Source organism: Magnolia sinica, chromosome 15 (assembly GCF_029962835.1).
Source record: "Magnolia sinica isolate HGM2019 chromosome 15, MsV1, whole genome shotgun sequence".
In the NCBI taxonomy this organism is placed as follows: Eukaryota; Viridiplantae; Streptophyta; class Magnoliopsida; order Magnoliales; family Magnoliaceae; genus Magnolia; species Magnolia sinica.
Window position 1 is genome coordinate 24177354 of NC_080587.1, and position 19019 is coordinate 24196372.

At 37.9% G+C, this 19019-nt stretch overlaps 1 protein-coding gene across 1 annotated transcript in view; it reads left to right on the forward strand.

The window, feature by feature from the left end:
• LOC131227423 (4-alpha-glucanotransferase DPE2) overlaps window positions 1–14672 on the forward strand; it is a 31470-nt gene extending 16798 nt beyond the window's left edge. The window contains exons 11-23 of the mRNA XM_058223226.1: window positions 130–231; window positions 1379–1462; window positions 1586–1828; window positions 2312–2437; window positions 2918–2992; window positions 3108–3179; window positions 8222–8341; window positions 8905–9002; window positions 9809–9968; window positions 10058–10156; window positions 11102–11299; window positions 11791–11884; window positions 14129–14672. Coding sequence (XP_058079209.1) covers window positions 130–231; window positions 1379–1462; window positions 1586–1828; window positions 2312–2437; window positions 2918–2992; window positions 3108–3179; window positions 8222–8341; window positions 8905–9002; window positions 9809–9968; window positions 10058–10156; window positions 11102–11299; window positions 11791–11884; window positions 14129–14355 — 1698 coding nt within the window. The 3' untranslated portion in view covers window positions 14356–14672. The remainder of the gene's footprint in view (window positions 1–129; window positions 232–1378; window positions 1463–1585; window positions 1829–2311; window positions 2438–2917; window positions 2993–3107; window positions 3180–8221; window positions 8342–8904; window positions 9003–9808; window positions 9969–10057; window positions 10157–11101; window positions 11300–11790; window positions 11885–14128) is intronic.
• The last annotated feature ends 4347 nt before the right edge of the window (window positions 14673–19019 follow it).

Sequence of the window (19019 nt, forward strand, 5' to 3'; positions counted from 1 at the left end):
TTTCATAATATAGTTGTTTAACTTAGTTTTCTTTGTATAGCAATCTCAACTTTAAGTTCATTGAATTCATGCTTTTGCGAACTGAATTGAGTATGGTATTTTAAATGCCTCATGTGCTTTGATGCGCAGGAATGGTTAAAACCCTATGCAGCCTTTTGTTTCTTGCGGGATTTCTTTGAAACGTCTGATCATACCCAATGGGGTCGTTTTGGTCATTATTCAAAAGAAAAGGTAAGCCCATGCCTCATTCCTTGAGCATCTTAAAATGTTCCAGCTGAAGCTTTTGAGGAAGTGTCTATTTAAAGAGGTTTGCTAGTTCTATGTGCATATGGTAGCGTTTTTAAAAGGCCTTTGAGGTATATTATACCTCTTGGCTCGGAGGCTAACACATCAAATTGTGAGGCATACATGAGGATTACACCTCATGCCTCAAATTGTGCCTCATGTTTGAGGTGCATGCATCTCTCTTACATTTTAAAAGTCGTTACGTCATTACCACTACGTTTTCATGTATGTAAAGGCAAACTATAATTTTGAAGGAGAAAAATACTACCACTTTAGGTTTTTTCTCTTCTCGTTGCCCAACAATTTATTCCACCATCATACTGTAGCCCAACTTGCAACGAGCAACTAATGTTAATGAATGAGGAGAGATTCTTTTCGTTTTCTTTTCTTAAATCGTAATGGAGGAGGGACTTCTTCTCTTAATGGTTGTTCTAACAAAATGATGCACGGTTTTCTCTTCTTTTTTTTTCTAATTTATTTTCTATTTATACTTACACAGTTTCTGCTTCTTCTTTTTTTTTTTAAATTTAAATATTGTAATTGAAATTAAGATATTCATAAGGTTTATGCTCAAGCCTCGAGGCTTACACCTTGCATATTAGTCCTAAAACATTGGCATCTCTATACCGGGCCCTTTATGCTTACACATGCAGTATGGCATGTCATGTGAGGGATCCAAGCCATCCATTTTTATAGTGCTTATTTCATATATGTTCCAAAGTCAGGTCACTCCACTCATCAGGTGGGCCATAGTGATGAAAAAAATGTATAATTAAAGAAATTGGCTGACAGCACGCATACAAAGTTTGGCCCACCTGATGAATGGACCTGTCTGATCCTTGGGCTGGGGCACACATATCATGGGGATCAGCTGACGGGTGGCTACAATATCATGAGGTGTGACATGTGGGCATGTCTGCCCTTGCATACAATTAGTAAATTGTTAATTTAAATGCCCACTGCCTTATCCCATTTTTTGTTTCCCCTATAGTTATTCAAGGACGTTGTGTTGCATGCTAGGGATCCTTAGACATGATAGGTTCTTGAGAAGTCTTTCTCATCAACCTCCTAATAACATTCTTTGTGCTTTCAGCTCGAGAAGCTTGTTTCAAAGGATAGTTTGCACTATGATGTCATTCGCTTCCATTACTATATACAGTTCCATTTATATCAGCAAGTAAGTAAAGACAAACCCAATCTTTTAGTGTCTTGTTACTAAAAAGCTTCCTTAGGTAGCAGTTGCATTTGGACACCAAGCCTTCTTTGTGCCATACTGTGAAACCATCATATTGCTTGGCAGTTGTCAGAAGCCGCAGCTTATGCAAGAAGGAAAAAAGTAGTCTTGAAGGGAGACCTTCCGATTGGCGTGGACAGGAATAGCGTCGACACCTGGGTGTATCCGAATTTATTCCGTATGAACACATCTACTGGAGCACCTCCTGATTACTTTGATAAAAACGGGCAGAATTGGGGTTTCCCCACTTATAATTGGGAGGAAATGTCAAAAGATAACTATGCTTGGTGGCGTGCTCGTTTGACGCAGGTTTCTTGCTTTATTTACTCTCATTAAGTAGGATCTGTAGGGTTTTGATGTATCAGGATGTGTACGTGTCCTTATGGTGCTAGTACGAGTGGGGCCTATAGTTTGGAGATCCAGACCAATAATTTGATGGGCCCCACCAAATATCTCCCCAATTGGAAGATAATAACCCTTTGAATAGTGGCCTAGTAGTTGATGTTTAAGAATAAAAATTACAGCAATGGTCTGAAGGAGTCCAAAGATTGGATGGCTAGGGTAATTTCCAATGGGAAAATGTTGGTGCATCCTCATTAATGGTGGTTTTCATCAAATCAATGTTCTGGATAATTGAACAAATGCGTCCTACATCAATGAACCTTGAGCATCAGAACACGAGATGTTTTGATGCATCAGGACCCCATATTTCTCCTCCATGTCACATTGGAAAACATGTTCTCTTTTATCTGCACTATTTCTTCCTGATGGCATTTTCTCTTGGCCTTACAGATGTCGAAATATTTCACGGCGTACAGAATCGATCATATCTTGGGCTTCTTTAGAATCTGGGAGCTTCCTGAACATGCTATTACTGGTTTACTTGGAAAATTCCGACCATCAATCCCTCTAAGTCAGGTATTATGTTCCTTCACTTCAATCATTGTATGCTATGTCAAGCAAGGTCCTCAAGCTTGTTCTTTGAGCATGTATCAGCCGGCTCCAAAACCATGACGTCTCAGGGCATATCAGATGATGTGCGTGGAATATCATTTGTAAACATTGTTAGTCCTTGCCAAGTAATGCCTTGTTGTTTGGGTGAAAGACCATCTTGAATCGTTGGGGGCAAACAACCTGATACAATGTGCAACCTGTTGTATTAAGAATGAGTGAGTTGTTGGGTGAAATGGAAGTTCCCAAACCAATCTCTGTTCATGTTTTCTCACCATGGTTTTAAGACTTGGACGAGTTGACTTGGATTCGGCACTACCTGATCCACTTTGATACCATGGGTGCCCCGCTCCCCCATCTCTACTCAAGACCAAACAAATTAATCCAAGTCTTTGAGTCTAAAACCCAGTCTCTCACTCTATTCAGCTGCTAATGCTTCCTTTGTAGGAAGAGCTTGAGAGGGAGGGGATATGGGATTTTGATCGTTTGAGCCGTCCATATATTCAACAAGAATTTTTGCAGGTTTGTGTTGTCTCCCTATGAAGTTTTATTTTCCCACTGAATTTTTTCTACCCTGTTATTTTCTCTAATTAACTTCTATTTCTACATTCTGATTGTCTACCTTTGAGTATTTCAGGAAAAGTTTGGAGCTTTCTGGACAGTCATTGCTTCAAACTTTTTAAATGAATATCAAAAGAACTTCTATGAGGTGATTATCATTGTTGTGGTTTTCCAATATCTTATTATCTTTTTGTTCCCCATGGCTTGATTTTTGTTCCTTGCCGTCGCTCTTTGCAAACAAGGCACCTTCACATGCATGATATTGTACTAAGACCATGTGCTACTATCATGTGGTGCTTGTGGATGAAGAGCAGGATCTGGTGGGCCAGCACAGCCGTGCAGATGTGCAATCTTGCAAAAATGGAGGATTGGAGTCAGTGTTATCCATCCAATCAGTGGCCTGACAAAGGAAAGGCTTACTTGAAATGGGCCAACAGCATATATCCAGTTGTCAGAACTCACAACTGAACGGTCAGAGTTGTCCAATCATTGTGACCTTTTTCCTGTCGACCATCCGCTTGGTGGCCACAAGATCAAGGTTATCGGTCACCATACATTTTTCGATGCATAAGACGAGTACGAAACTGGATAAGACTTCTTTGATGTGTGCATCACAGATTCACAATGGCATTTCTTTTTGTTGTAGTTGCCAATGATTCATGGGCAATTTTTACCTGGATTTTAATATTTTGTTTTCCTATAAAGTTGTGAAGTCGTTGATTGTGGATGTGGGTAAAGAATTGAGAACATAATCATTCATTATCAACATCCATCTTTTCCATCCGCCAACCAGATGTATCATATGATATTGGTTGGCCAACTATGTTGTTGTATGTGGTCATTCAAGTTCAAACCAAACGTCATTATTCCTACTATTTGATTGCCTCTAGTGAATCAAACAAATGTCGTATCTGTGAATAGAGAAATGCCAATGCAATTAACAGCAAGTGTGCCAGACTGCCAGTGTGGATCATGTGTACAACATCGGGGCCACTCATCAGGTGGGACCTACTGTGAATATGCCCTGGCTGAAAGATCAAGCTTGTTCACTCATCAGTTGAGCAACATGTAAGTTGAATGTGGAATAGTTCATCTATTTGTTGGCTAACCATCCATGTTTCTCCTATGCATGTGGCCTGATAACGGGACTAGCCTGATTTTTGAGGGATGGTCACAGTTGGTCCACCTGATGAATTGCTGGATTTTGTGCACTTGTGAAACTATTCTGCTAATCATCTTGTCGATCTCTTGGGTGAACTGTCCCAGAACTTCCCTTCTAAATAAGTTTCTTGGCAAATTATGTTTTGATGCCTTTCCTCTCCATTTCTTGTTCTGTGTCTTTTTCTTTCTATGCTGAAAAATGACGAATGTTTCAGATGTAGCCCATCTATATGTTGGTTTACCAACTGAACAATCTTGATACCATATTTACAAATAGAGAAGTACGTCGTAGTAGCATTCCTCTTTCAGTTATTATCTTGGTTTACATAATGACAAAGTTCTAGTTCCATAGTAAAGCCCTTGTTGGTGCAACTTTTTCCCTTGCCTGTACTTGTTGATGTTCCCTTTATTGAGTTTTGTTGAGCACACATACGCCTCTACACTCGGAAGCCCATGCAAACCCAACCCTTGCATCAGTTGGCCTTCCTATGCATATGATCTTGCCCAAAAATCATGCAGGCCACACATGTAGCTTGAACGCTAAACATTGGCAGTTCTTTTAAACCATAGATTGATTCATACATTGTTTTAAATAGCGTGTAATGTATTGTGTGGCTGGACGCATGTAGATACTTCTATTTTTTAACTAAAAAATGATCAATAGTAAGAATAAAAGTTTTTTAAAAAAAGCAAATCAAGAAAAATAAAACTAGAAAAAATTCTTTAAAAAAAAATAATAATTTAAGTAACAGCATGTTTAAACAGTTATTAAAATTGAACAGTGCATAGCAATTGGCTAAAACACACCATACACACCACAACTGGCTAAAATAGTGTTGACTTCTCAACACTATTTTTATATGCCCTTGCATCTGTAAAACAAACGAATTGAAGATTATCCAGGAAAGACAATTCTTGCTACAAACCATTAATCTTAGCATGATAATCAATCACTGATCAATGATCTCTCTCCATGTCTCAAATGACTAATCTTTTGATAATATTGTAAATACGGGTCATATTATTCTAATTAGCATACAATTCGTAAGCAGATAACCAAATCTCACGCGCAATGGACAATAGAACAAGTCATTCACTAATCTTTGGTTCATAGAATTTAGGAGCCTGGACATTACTAACGAATTATTCAATTTCAAGTTCTACTCTCCATAAGAAGGATTATTTATAAGAGGTTTTGATATACTACCATCTATATATCACAACTTCTGTTTTCCCATAACAAATATCTCAACGGCTTTTGACCATTGAAAATAATTGCTAGACTTAAGTTTATGAGTTGTAATCTGTAACCGAGGATTTTCAAAATTTATCAGCCTCTCTATATTTGAGGTGACGGGATTAACTATCTCAGATGTTGATGATAGACCCATATTTAATTTGGAACAATTAAAAGAGTACAAATATTAAGACTCCACACCAATCAATACCAAAAAACCATTATAACCAATTAGAGCTTGTGGCAATCTGAACCCCCCCTCGGCAAAAAAAAAGAAGAGGGAGGCTGATTGCTTGCCTCCAAGTGCAGAGGTTCGTATGTAATATCCCGTGAATACAGGGTTGATCCCACAGGGAAATGAATTGCGAGAAGGAGAAAATCAAATGCAAAACCAACTAAGTAATAAAAATTAAACTGATGATTTGATTTTGGGTTTTTTGAATGGATATAATTCAACTGAATTAAAATAACACCCAAGCTTCAAAGTTCCACACATAGGTTAATGTTCCAAAATCATGATGACTTGGATAACACAACTAGGATCTGAGTACTATGGTCAGCCTAATCGGAAAATAAAACGGTTTAAATATTTTAATAAATGACATAAAAGATTAGAAAATCATAGATTTGTACCATTGACATATATTCTCAAGCGCCAGTGATTTTAAGTATTCAATATCTATGAAATAATAAAAATCAAAGAAATTTAACAGGTTGAGAACCTCTCCTATCTAGGAAATCTGATTAATCTAGGGTAAGCCTATCCATCAATGTGGATCTCATATGATGGAAACATATGGATCTCACAAGAGGATAAAAAACAAAACCTAAACAATAGATAACATGCATACACCATTCTTCTTATCATTACAACAATCAATCATCATAATTTAAAAAATTATTAAACCCATGTGCTTACCTTCTAGCTTGGGTTAGAAGGAACTTAGAAAAACATAATTAGAATAGAGAAAGAAAGCAACAAGAAAGAAATAAATGCAAATAGAAAATATCTAAAAGTAAAAAAAACAACTTATAAAATTGAAAACCCTTTAAAAACCCTAAATCTTGCTCTTGAATGCTTTTAATGATGCTTAGGAATGCCCTAGGAAGCCCTATTTATAAGTGGGGAACTCCAATTTTCGTACAAAGTTGGAAAACTCTAGAAACCGCCTCAAATTTACGCAGTTTTTCAAAATAGACTTCTCGCTGCACAGTTTGTTTAAAATAGATTTCCCGCTGTGCAGTTTCCCAAAATAGACTTTAGATCCTCAAAATACGCTTTTTCAGGACGATTTCGGGATTCTTCACTTCAAATCTTTGATTCTTTTCATTCCTCACTTGGTTTTCTTGGATCTTTGGCATGTGAATTCTTCAATCTTGGTCTCCTAAGATCTATCCCTTGCCTTGGTGATTCTTGAGCATCAAATCCATGCTTTTAACACCATTTTTCAATCCAAGCTCTTAAATTCACCTTGCAACACATACATGTGTAAAATAGAACATTAAGCTGATTCATGTTCATAAAACCAAGATATAAATGGGGAAAATTATGCAATATTTGAGTCTCAACAGAGGCTCAAATCCTTGTAGCTCCAAATCAAATGACAAAAGTGGATAAGAGGATCTTACGGCTAAACCACCAAATATCAATAAATCCTGATAATCTTAAACAAGAAAAACAATTCTCAAACACCTGATTGCTGGCTGCAAAAGAATCACTGTAAATTGGAAACAAAAGAATCCAAAAAAATGTCCAAATGAAAATATCCAGCCAACCTACCTGCCACAAACCAATTTCTAAAAAAATGGAAGAAACAACCCCAAAACCCAATAAAAACTGAATGCCCAGCAACCCTCAAAAGAAAATTAGAAACTACTGCAAGATCCCTCATCATTAATTACTTTCAAACGCTGATTAGGCTGCAACGACTCTCAAACCAAGAGAAAAATCTGAGAAGAAGAAAGAAAGGAAGAGAAATGAAGAAGAAAAATGAGAGATCAAGGAGGAGGGATGAGGAGAAAACCCTAGGAGCTTTTTTGCTTAAATTCTATATCAAAGAGAAGAAAGCCTTTGGTATAGAAAAACTTTAACTAGGGCTGGATTTCAGAGAGAAGAAAGCCATTGTGATAGAAAAACTTCAGCTAGGGCTGGATGTCCAGCCCCTTTTTTATATTAAGTGATGTCCCAAACTACATAAAATAACCTTGGAACACATGGCAAAAGAGGAAAAACAAAAGAAAGAAAAATAAAAAGAGAAATAAGAAGAGAATAAGAAACGGCCCATGGTCCAGAAATAACTACATGTGCAAACCTTGGAGCTAAATGGGATCCTCAGCAATCCTGACATGCCAACATGCCTAGAAATTTATATTAAGTTTTGAAGAAATATTATTCATAGATACTAGATAGAAAAGTGTATCTTGATAAATAAATAGAAATAAATGAAAACTGTATAAATTTTGTATAATATTGGAACCTAATACACAGGCACACACATCTCAAACTTATTAACTACTTACTGTGTTAGTGGTTTCAATTCAAAATAATCTTGTATCAATCGACAAGAACCCATGAACTCCAACTAGTATTTTCTCAATGTTATGATTTGTGGTTGGAATGTATGGATACTGTATGGATACAAGTCTTTGTATGCTTTAACTGGTGAAGGTCTATTTGATCTATTAAAAAAATGATACTGGACATTCTCATACATGTTGATAAGCTTTTCAATGTAAATTATTAAATTAAAAAATGATAGTGGTGAAGGGCTAACCTATTTTGATTGTTGTAGTTCAAGGAGGAATGCAATACGGAGAAGAAAATTCTTTCCAAACTTAAATTAAGTGCTGAAAGGTCATTGTGGCTCGAAAAAGAAGACAAGATACGTAGTGACCTCTTCGATCTTCTAAAGGTAGACTATATTATTATGGAGGTCATCAAGGTTACGATTCCATGCCATATGTTTCGTGTGCTGCTTTCAAGTGCACTTCAACACATGCCCACATGTCATTACCCTCAACTATGTTATTTTGGGTATGTGTGTGACACATTATTACCCTCAACTATGTTGTTTGGGTATGGGTGTGACATATCATTACCCTCAATTATATTATTTGGGTATGGTCTATGGGTGTGGGTGTTGCATACAGCTATGGTCTAAATGTCTGACTCGCTTGTCCCCAAATCTAAGGGTTGAAGGACGAGGCATATATTTTAATACTTTCTATCAAATTAATTTTAATTTGTAATATGTTCTTTGTTACTATTTTTAATATAAATATACAGGTGCCACTAAGCCATATCATAGATAGATCCCATAGCAATATCAGTTTTGGCATATCCGACTGTGTAGAGGAGTCCAAAAGATCCAAGCATCATTAACCCAAACATAGAATACCAAAAAATTTGGTTTCACATATTTTACTTTGTGACAGCCCTTTGATGCTGAAAGACATTATTTGATTGGTTTTGTAGAATATTGTTCTCATCCGAGATCCAGAGGACCCAAGGAAATTTTATCCTCGCTTTAATCTCGAAGATACATCGAGTTTTAAGGACTTGGATGATCACAGGTACATGAGCCATGCTAAAGATTATCTCTAGTTGTGTTTTTGTGTGCTGACTTCATATTTATTGAAAATTTTCTAAATAATGTAATTTAAGAATGTGAAGTAATATTTCCAGCCCATAAAATTGATACTTCCACTCCATGAGGATATTTTAATGGTCAAGAGCACTCAGAGAACTTGCTACGACCAAATTACACTGTGGGGTTGGAAATAACATTCTTCAAGAATTTAATGAAATAGATGGTCACTGGTACTGTGGGGCTGCTGGTTACCGCATTTCCAACTCATTACTAGAAAGATTTTATGTTACATTTATTGGTAAGGATCCTGTGCTGAATACTTACAACTACATCTATCGAGCTTTGTATCTTTGTTTACATGGATCCATTTTGTCTGAATGATTTATACGCATGGATACATGTATGTGAAGTGGACCACTCATCTGTTGGGCCCTATCATCAATGGGCGATACCCAAAAATTCATGTCTGATGATACAAACCACTGATTGGATAACTTGTACCCATTTGATGTCACTATTGGATCAGATTTTCTTATTGCTATACATTTACAATAATGAGAGGTCCTCCAATTGGATTGTCTGACCTTTCCATGATATGGCCCAGCTGAGCAGTGCATACGTGTTACATGTATGCCCTATGTACAAAGATTGAGCTTTTGAGAACTAAATTATATATAAGTGACAGCACTGGATCCTTTCCATTCATTGATTGTAGTATAAGATGGTGATGTATGTTATTATCTGCTATCCAAGAAGTTGCATCTTCTCACTTGTTGTCCCTTGATACAGTAAAAATGTTCTGAAAAGACTGTACTATGATTACTATTTCTATCGGCAAGAAGATCTTTGGCGCCAAAATGCACTGAAGACTCTGCCCATCCTCTTGAACTCATCAGATATGTTGGCATGCGGAGAAGATCTGGGGCTTATTCCTTCTTGTGTTCATCCTGTATGTTCATCTCTGTCGTTCTTTAATGTCAATGTTGAGCAAAAGGTCCACCAAATTTGTGAATTTTGATCATGTTAATGCTTTTCCAGGTTATGCAAGAGTTGGGATTAATAGGTCTACGCATTCAACGAATGCCGAGTGAACCTGGTTTGGAGTTTGGTATCCCATCTCAATACAACTACATGACGGTAAGCTCTTCTAACCTTAGTATATTTGTACATGGAATTGCAATTCTGGAGTGTATTGTTGATGGGTTTATGGACCAAGGAATTATATGATTCTTGGCATGAGCATATGCAGTTGTTCTCGGGTTTTGTACAAGTGGGGCCCTCAGTTTACTGATTCAGACCATTGGTTTCTCAGGCTCCATATTGGATGGCCCATGCCCAAAACATCACTTACATAGGACAGTCTAACCTTGCGATTTTTTCATGCAAATAACAGTCAAGAAGAGAAATACGGCAACAGTCCACATTCAACCCAAAAAGGGTCCATGATTGGTGGATCCTCCACACTAGGATTTTTTATTATTTATTATTTATTATTTATTATTATTTTTATTTTTTTTTGTGCGTGCATGGTCCATCCACAGTGAGGCCCAACCCCCAAATTGTCTAGATAACTGAATCATGGACCCTCTTTTCCTAACTCAAAACACTAGCATGTTGTGCACACTTATGCTCAAGGATTGTATAACTAATTCCTTCTATTTACCTTTATATTTTTTGGGTATAGCCGCATCCTGTAATGCTATCTTTGGTTGGGGTAGGCCTATCTTATAAACACAATAATGTGGTGTATTAGGGTAGAGTGTACATTGCAGTTGTCTATTGTAGCTGGGTTGTTGAAGGGTTTGGATCACTGTATCACAGGCTTCACATGTATGGAATCCTGTGCCTTTGTTGAGGCTCATCACCCCATAATTCCTCATTTGCAGAAATACCTTATTCCATTCATTGCCATCTGTTGCTTTATATGATTACTTATGCCTTACCAAATACTCTCCTAGAATGTAAAATGCATGGTATGTGTTACGCATATTTCTGCAGACAAGTGTCTTTTCCTAATTGTATAAGATCAATTTCTCCAAAGACAAAATGCCTGAACGTAAGTCGGTCATTTTGATGCTTTAGGTGTGTGCTCCGTCATGCCACGATTGCTCAACTCTGCGTGCTTGGTGGGAAGAAAATGAGGAGAGAAGGCATAGTTTTTATAGGACCATAGTCGGATCAAATGACGAACCACCTGCTCGTTGTGTTCCTGATGTTGTGTACTTCATCCTACAACAACATTTCGATGCTCCTTCGATGTGGGCAATTTTCCCTCTCCAGGTAAAAAGAGAGCATTTGCAAAGATGCTCTTTTCTTTATGTTGACCTATATATGAATCAAAGGAAATAAACGTGTATGTTTCTTATTGGAGAAATGCATAGGCAACTTGCTAGGATCATGTTTCTGAGATCCAGGTTGGGTCATTCATCAAGTGGACCGCACCATATATTTTGTTCAGTTGCCCAAAAATAAGCTGGCTTTGCTACCATTTTTTGTTTTTGTGTTTTTTGTTTTTTTGTTTTTTTGTTTTTTTTTTTTGTTTTTTTTTTTGAAAAAGATGGTCAGCATAGTGATGATGTACACATGCAGCTCACTTGATGACCAGATCGACTTAAGTTTGGAATGTGACATATAAATAGCAGGTCCACTTGATGAGCTGCCTGATCCCATGCTTACTAGTAACCATAGCAGGGTTCTTCTAGTTGAGTAGGACCATGAGTGAGGCGATATTCCAATGTGCATCCAAACTGGTGTTTCATTCATGTGTTCAGGACTTGATAGCGTTGAAAGAAGAATATACAACACGGCCTGCAGTGGAAGAGACAATCAATGATCCTACCAATCCAAAGCACTACTGGCGATTTCGTACGTAAAAGTTTCTCTACTGAATCTCCATTCAAGTGTGATTTGCATACACGCATGTGCATGTGAACTAGCATGTTAAGGGTGTGTTTGGAAGACCACTAAACCAGAAATTCCAAGCCAAAATAGTAGGCTTCAGGTTGCGCCAAGGTATTCAATAATGGTAATAGTGCCCGTAACGGTCACTGTTGTCACCTTTACGATACAAGCTGTAAAGGGCCCCATAACGACTGTTACAGGTGGTTTTTTCTTTTTACTTAAAAAACCCATTAGGGAGCCATATTGTAACTGCCGTTATGGCCCTGTAACGCGTAAAGGTTCCCACCTAACTGTTTTTAATACCTTGGGTTGTGTGAGGGACACGGATGTGTGTGAGTTGGAGGTGCCGATTCATGTTTTGATCCTTTCAGGTTTAGATACGGGTACTGTGTATGCGGTACTGGACCTATATTTTATCAGATTTGGGCATCCAACCGGGTCCTGTCAACATCGGATCTAATTTTGTTCATGAATCCGGATTTGGGATGGGGTTTGGATAAGAATCGTGTCCAGACTCAAGTGTGGGTCCATACTAGAAAATATGCATTTTATTTGGTTTTAAAAATATTATTCATTACTAAACAAAGTATCAAACTCAAAACAATTATACATTTAGCTAGGGATTACCTTCCTCTCCTATAGTCCATTTCTTATCATTAGAAAAGGAAGCCAAGAAATTGAAGTTCTTTTCAATTTCTTTTTTTTTTTTCAAAAAAAAACAAATAATAAATAAAAATTGAAGTTCTTTTCCAAGAAATTGAATAGAACATTCTTATTGGTAAGTGGTTTAATGGAGGGTGGCATCCTTGATAGAGTGGAATGGCAGACAGGATTCTTGTGCCTGACCCCATTTAGTTAGGATCATAGTATAAGAACCCAAAAGCTCTACTTGCCTCGATGTTCTTTCTGGTCGGGGTCAACTTGATGACTCGAACTGACTCGATTGGATATTTAACAGGTATAAATTATTATATTTGTTATTATAAAGAATATTTTAAATAGTTTATTTTAATTTAAGTATTATAATATGAGATGTCTAACATCAAAGTGCTGCATATCCCAGTGGTGGAGTGTTACTATTTCTAACAGAGGTTGGGAGCTCGATTCATCTTCCCTGCGCATTTTCATTTCTAATGATGCCAATTTCACAAGCTGAGTGACTCAGAGTTTGCAAGTTGACTTGATGAGTCTTCTTGTTTCTGGGCCGAGCCAGTCTACAGACTTGGTTTCCAGAGGACCTGGCTTAAAATCTTGCTGAGTTGAGTTGACTTGAACAACTTTCGAGTCGAGTCAGCTAGTTTTAGAACTATGGTTGGAATAAGGCAAGATTTTATGATGATAATCTGGTATTTTACGGGAAAATGCAAATACCCAAAAAAAATCTCACATAATTTTTGACCGACTCACCATGGGAGCTTCCATCATACTGCTGTCTAGGCATGTAAATTCCAAAGAACTTAAGACTATTGTTTTGTGCAATCAAGCCATATCTTTTCTTCATTCTGTTGTGTTGTGTTAGTCTAAACAAAATAAGTCCTCTTTTCAAGCCATTACATTTTTGGTACATTGAAGAGGAAATGTCATCAAATATGGATCATAAGAACCTAAGCCTCATGTTAGTACAGTTTTTGATAATTCCAATTCTATACATGTTGTGACCATGGTTCAGTTGTCCAGAACAAGATCTTAACTATCGTTTGAATCGATGCGTATCACCTGCTATGGGCTGATTTTGTCCACGAACAGTATGGCTAGTACCGGCCTGCATCAGCCCTATATGGCTCAGTTGTGGTGGTCAGCAATATGTTACTCCATCGAAACTGATTTTCAAACCTTGGTCCAGACTATTGCTGTTATGGGTGGGCCTCACATGGATAGGGATTCCCCAAACACCACCCAAATGGAAGATCCCAACCCTTTGATTGGAGCCATTAATAAATGGTTAGGAAATTAATACAGAGATGGTCTGCATTCAACCGAAAAGGGCCAGATTTTGAAAAGGAGGATATTTTAATCTTGGAGATCTTTTGCAGATTCTCCGATGGTGGGACCCATAGGATCAGTGGTATAGATCATTGAACCATGGGCCCTACATGTACAGAATTGGGAGAATCCACAAACTGTATGATTCTGACGCTCAGCACGGTAGCAAACCATATTTGATCATTGGTGGGACTCACGTCTACTTGCTTGTTTTGGCGGATACAGGTGTACATGTAACACTAGAGTCTTTGGCAGAGGACACGGACCTCAAGGGGGCAATAAAAGATCTCGTGGTCGCTAGTGGGAGATCGTATCCTCCAGCAGAAGGAGATGAGAACACAGCTGCAATTTCAATCCCAGCCACAAAACAGCTTGAAATTGGGGAAGGGAAAATCCTTCAAGTCACCCACCTGAATGGGACCCCAAAAATGCAAAGCCAAGCAGTCCTGTAAGTCACCCTTGCATTTTTCTTGGATTTTCAAATCCCAAGTCGTTAGGAAAAAAAAAAAAAAGGAACACAGAGAGAGAGAGAGAGAGAGAGAGAGAGAGAGAGAGAGAGAGAGAGAGAATAAAAATCTCTTCAGGGTCTGCTGCGAATCTCATACATGATAGAACACTGTTAACATAACTCATGTGGCGCACTACATTTATGTTACATCTCCTTTTCTTGGTAAAATTAAATGAGAGGTCACACAGATACTAGATTCTATCACGTATGGGCCCCACACTCATGCGATCGTGGTTATGAATTTTAGCTTTTTCGTGGTTATCTGTTGTCTATGGTGAAACGATGTTGTGTTGCCAATGCCTATGATGGAGTAAGAAGTGGACTATAGAAACTGCACTTACAATGGCCAATTTGAAAGGCAAGCTCTAAAATTTCACATGATTTTTGATGCTTGGAGTTTCTGTCCCATGCCCGACCTCTACATGGGCATGTAGTGTGGGATGTGTTATGCATCAGATGGGCCCCACTGCGTAGGTGTCCTGAGCTGTAAATCATGCTGGTCATCTTTGTTGGCTGCACTAGTGCAAAAACAATGGACCTTTTTTAGTGAAGTGCAGTATGCATTGTATGAAGTTGATGGTCAGGATGAGTATAATCTATGGTCTACATTCAACATATACATGGCCCACCAGATGTGTGGCTTGCGTGATGTTGAGATCGGGACGCATTAAGGGGGCCCAACTGATGAATATCTGAAATCTCATTAGTGTGTACAACCGTGCAACCTAGGCATGTGTTGGGGTGCTTCTGTTCAGTGCATGTAAATCATAGTTCAAAACCTCATTGACTCAGACTCGAAACTTGGCTGGGTCAACTGGACCCGGTTAGATTCCAAGCCAAGTCACTTGGAAACTTGCTCAGGTCGACTCGATGACTCGGCTGACTCACCTGGTCAGCTATTGTTTTTGCATTGTTTTAAACAGTAAATAGTATGTTTCATAGCATTCACCCTTTCACCCCTCAAGAAAAGGGTGAGGCATAAGTTACACTACATACGACTAGATTTTTAATTAAAATAGTAAAAAAAATAGTATAAATGAGAATAGATTTAACTGAAAATAGAAAAATAGCAAAGTAACAAATCATTGAAAATATTAACTGATTCTTATTGGTTTTTTTTATCCTAAAAAAAAAATCTTATTAGTCTTTGATTTTATAAAAAAAAAAAAAAAAAAAGAAGAAGAAAAAAAGAAAAGAAAGAAGCAAAATAGCAATGTATAACAGATCATTGAAAACATTAAGGCCTTGTTTGGTAAACATGTAAAAATGGATTCATCTCATGTTAGTTAATAGTAATTATGTATTAGAGATGTTGATCTCTAATATATAATGAGTTTACGTTGGCAGATATTATGAATTATAGATCAAAATCTTTAATACATAATTACTGTTAACTAAAATGAGATGAGCCTAGTTGATATTACTGTTTTATTGAAAATTTACATGGAGCATTAGCTACTTTGCACATGTTACATGCAACTTCAACCTGCACTATTTTCATGTGTCAAGTAGTGCAAAGGCTAAGCTAGTTAAAATAAAAGTGTGTGTGCGTGTGTGTGTGTGTGTGTAAAAGCTAATTACAAATTGGGCCAGGAGGTTTCATGAGGTGCGGCTGAACTGAGTTCGGGTCAGGACAGGCCATTTTCTTCAGCCTGAAATTGAGTTCGGGCCGAGTTCGGATAAGTTCCAGTCCGACCCGACTCAGCCCGAAATCCAACTCGACCTGGCCCGACTCGGCCACGTGTGTGTGTGTGTGTGTGTGTGTGTGTGTGTGTGTGTGTGTGTGTGTAGGGAAAAGGTACTATGCGCTCGAGCTAATGGGAACGTCCCATGAGGTCAAGCTGTGTGGGCCCCACCGTGATGTATATCAAACAAGTCCCCTTTAAATTATGGGATATCCCAAAAATCAGCCGTATATGGAACTCTAGTTTGGTCCATACCATCTAAAATCATGCGAAGACATGCCTAAAACATATAAAAGCATTTGTTGTGGCCCACCCGAAATTTGGATGTCTGAAACTTGGTCGACCCCTCATCCAAGTGGGAGAATTTGTGAACCACATCTTGGAGGGTAACCCCTCTCAACTTTTGTATGTGGTGTGGCTCGTACAAGTCACGGATTGACTTGATTTTTAAGCCCTAGACCCACTATGGAATGATGCATCTGACTGATGGGGTAGATGTTCGACATACATCAAGATGGGGCACACACAGCTCAAACTCATGTGGAGTTCCCATGAGCTCGACGGTATACAACCTTTTCCATATGAGGTCGAGCTGTGTGGGCCCCACCATGATGTATGTCAAACATCAACACCGTGCATTTGATGGATCCCCTTCAAATTATGGGATATACCAAAAATCATCCGTATACGGAACTCAGGTGGGCCATACCATCTAAAATCATGTGAAGACATGCCTAAAACTTATAAAATCACTTGGTGGGGCCCACCTGACAATTGGGATCAACTTCTTATTTGGGATATATATATATATATATATATATATATATATATATATATATATATATATATATATATATATATATATATATATATAACTATTCACATTCAAAATCATATCAAAATAATACTACCAGAATTTCATTTTTCCATATTAAGTCAATCTTGTTGGACAGCTAATTGACTTATCAGGTTTTTGAATTGTGCGTGGACGTGGGGTGGAAAATAAAAAATAAAAATGCTTGGGTGACTTTGTGTAGTGATGTGAGGGTGTGGCTATCCGCTTACATGGATGAACTTCATCTGGATGGAATCCATATGGTTTGTCAGGTGTCTCATCCTGTGTTTTGACTGGGGCCCAAAAATCAGGCTAATTGAAAACTCAAGTGGACTTTCCTTTAGTAAGGGTTGAGATGGGAAGTCCCACTATTAAAATCCATTCAAATTGTGTATAAGGATCCACTATGATGTGTATATACCATCCAATCCACTCATGTAACGCACCACAAAAAGATGAATCTAATCTCCAAAATTCAGGACATTCCAAGACTCATTTGGACCACGCCATGCGAATTTAAAAATTTTGAGGCATGATTTTACACCATTCCCTATGGTGTGGTCCATCTAAGTCTTGGATTGGACTTACTTGTAGGATCAATGGAGAAAATGTGTCAGGGTACCCCAAGTTTCTCATTTTCCTCTTTGGAGGACTCTTGAAGATTACAGATGGGCCATTAATGAAAAAGTCCCAACCAATGGTCAATATTTAATGGGAATGGCTACAACCATTTTGCATAGCCCATCACAGGTAAAAGAGTACAGTGGATGAACATAAATGATTTAACTTAGCTATCCATGTTTAATACTTGTCCCATAAGCGGTGCAATTTTGAATGGATTCAAGAAATTCTGCTTTCACGTGTATGAGATCCAAACCGTGTATTTATATAGGACACACCCTTACAAGAAAGGGCCTCCATTGAAAAATCAAGCCAGTTGAATAAACAGGTGGATACAAATACAATGCTACCATTGGTGTATGTCATAATGGTCATGTACAAGTATCTCTGTGTGGCCACTTGCCATCTAACGACATGTATTGGATTTGATCAGCTACGGTCCAAATGAACGGTCCAGGTCACACCTGATCGATCCATCACTGAATTTGACGATCTAGAACTAATCTAAGCAACCATTCCAGTCGATTCAACGTACATCTCTGTTCAGTTCCCCATAAATAAATTTTTTTTTTTAAAAAGCCCATATCCTTTACAGCATTAGTAGAAAAAGCGGGCACGGATTAGATACTGACAAGGTCAGTAGCCAAATCACTACTGAAGTGACGTCACCAAGCTCCGAAGACGGTAACCTGGCATAGCGGGGTTCATTGGCTAAAGTAGCTTGTTCTACCCCAAAATTATATGTTTTACGTCCAATAACTCATTCCGGATTGCAAGATACGCCTGATGTAAGGTCCAACGGTCCAGATCACTTCTGTCGTCAACCGGGCCTTTTCTGATCCATCTTGGCCATGTAACTGTCCGCGACCCTCTTTACATCAACTTAGGAATTGAAATTACAAGAATACTCTTGTAGAAAGAAATATTAAGAAACATACTACTAAAGACTCAAAAGAGTCATATACACTCAACCTAAATGCATAAGGACTGAACTCCAGCATGATGACCACACATGTGACCATGTCACACGTGACCATTCTAACACTTTCCCTCAAGCTAGAGCATATATATCATAAATGCCCAGTTTATAATAATAATAATTTTTATTTTTATTTTTTTTAAAAAAAAAAACTTGTCTAAATGGGCTCGACTTAAGGCTTTTGTGAACATGTCAACAACTTGATCTTCAGATTTGATCAACGGTATAGATATTTCCTTGTTTGCAATCTTCTCTCTGATGAAGTGACAATCCACTTTAATATGCTTGGTCTTCTCATGAAACTGAATAATTGGTGATATGTGATGTAGTTTGATTATCACAATATAGATTCATGTGAGTATCAACTACAAAATCTAATTCACACATCAATGTCTTTAGTCACGCAAGTTCACACATGATATGGGTCATGGCTCTATACCCATTTGAATGAACAACGACTTGTTGCTTCTTGCTTCTCCAAGTAATAA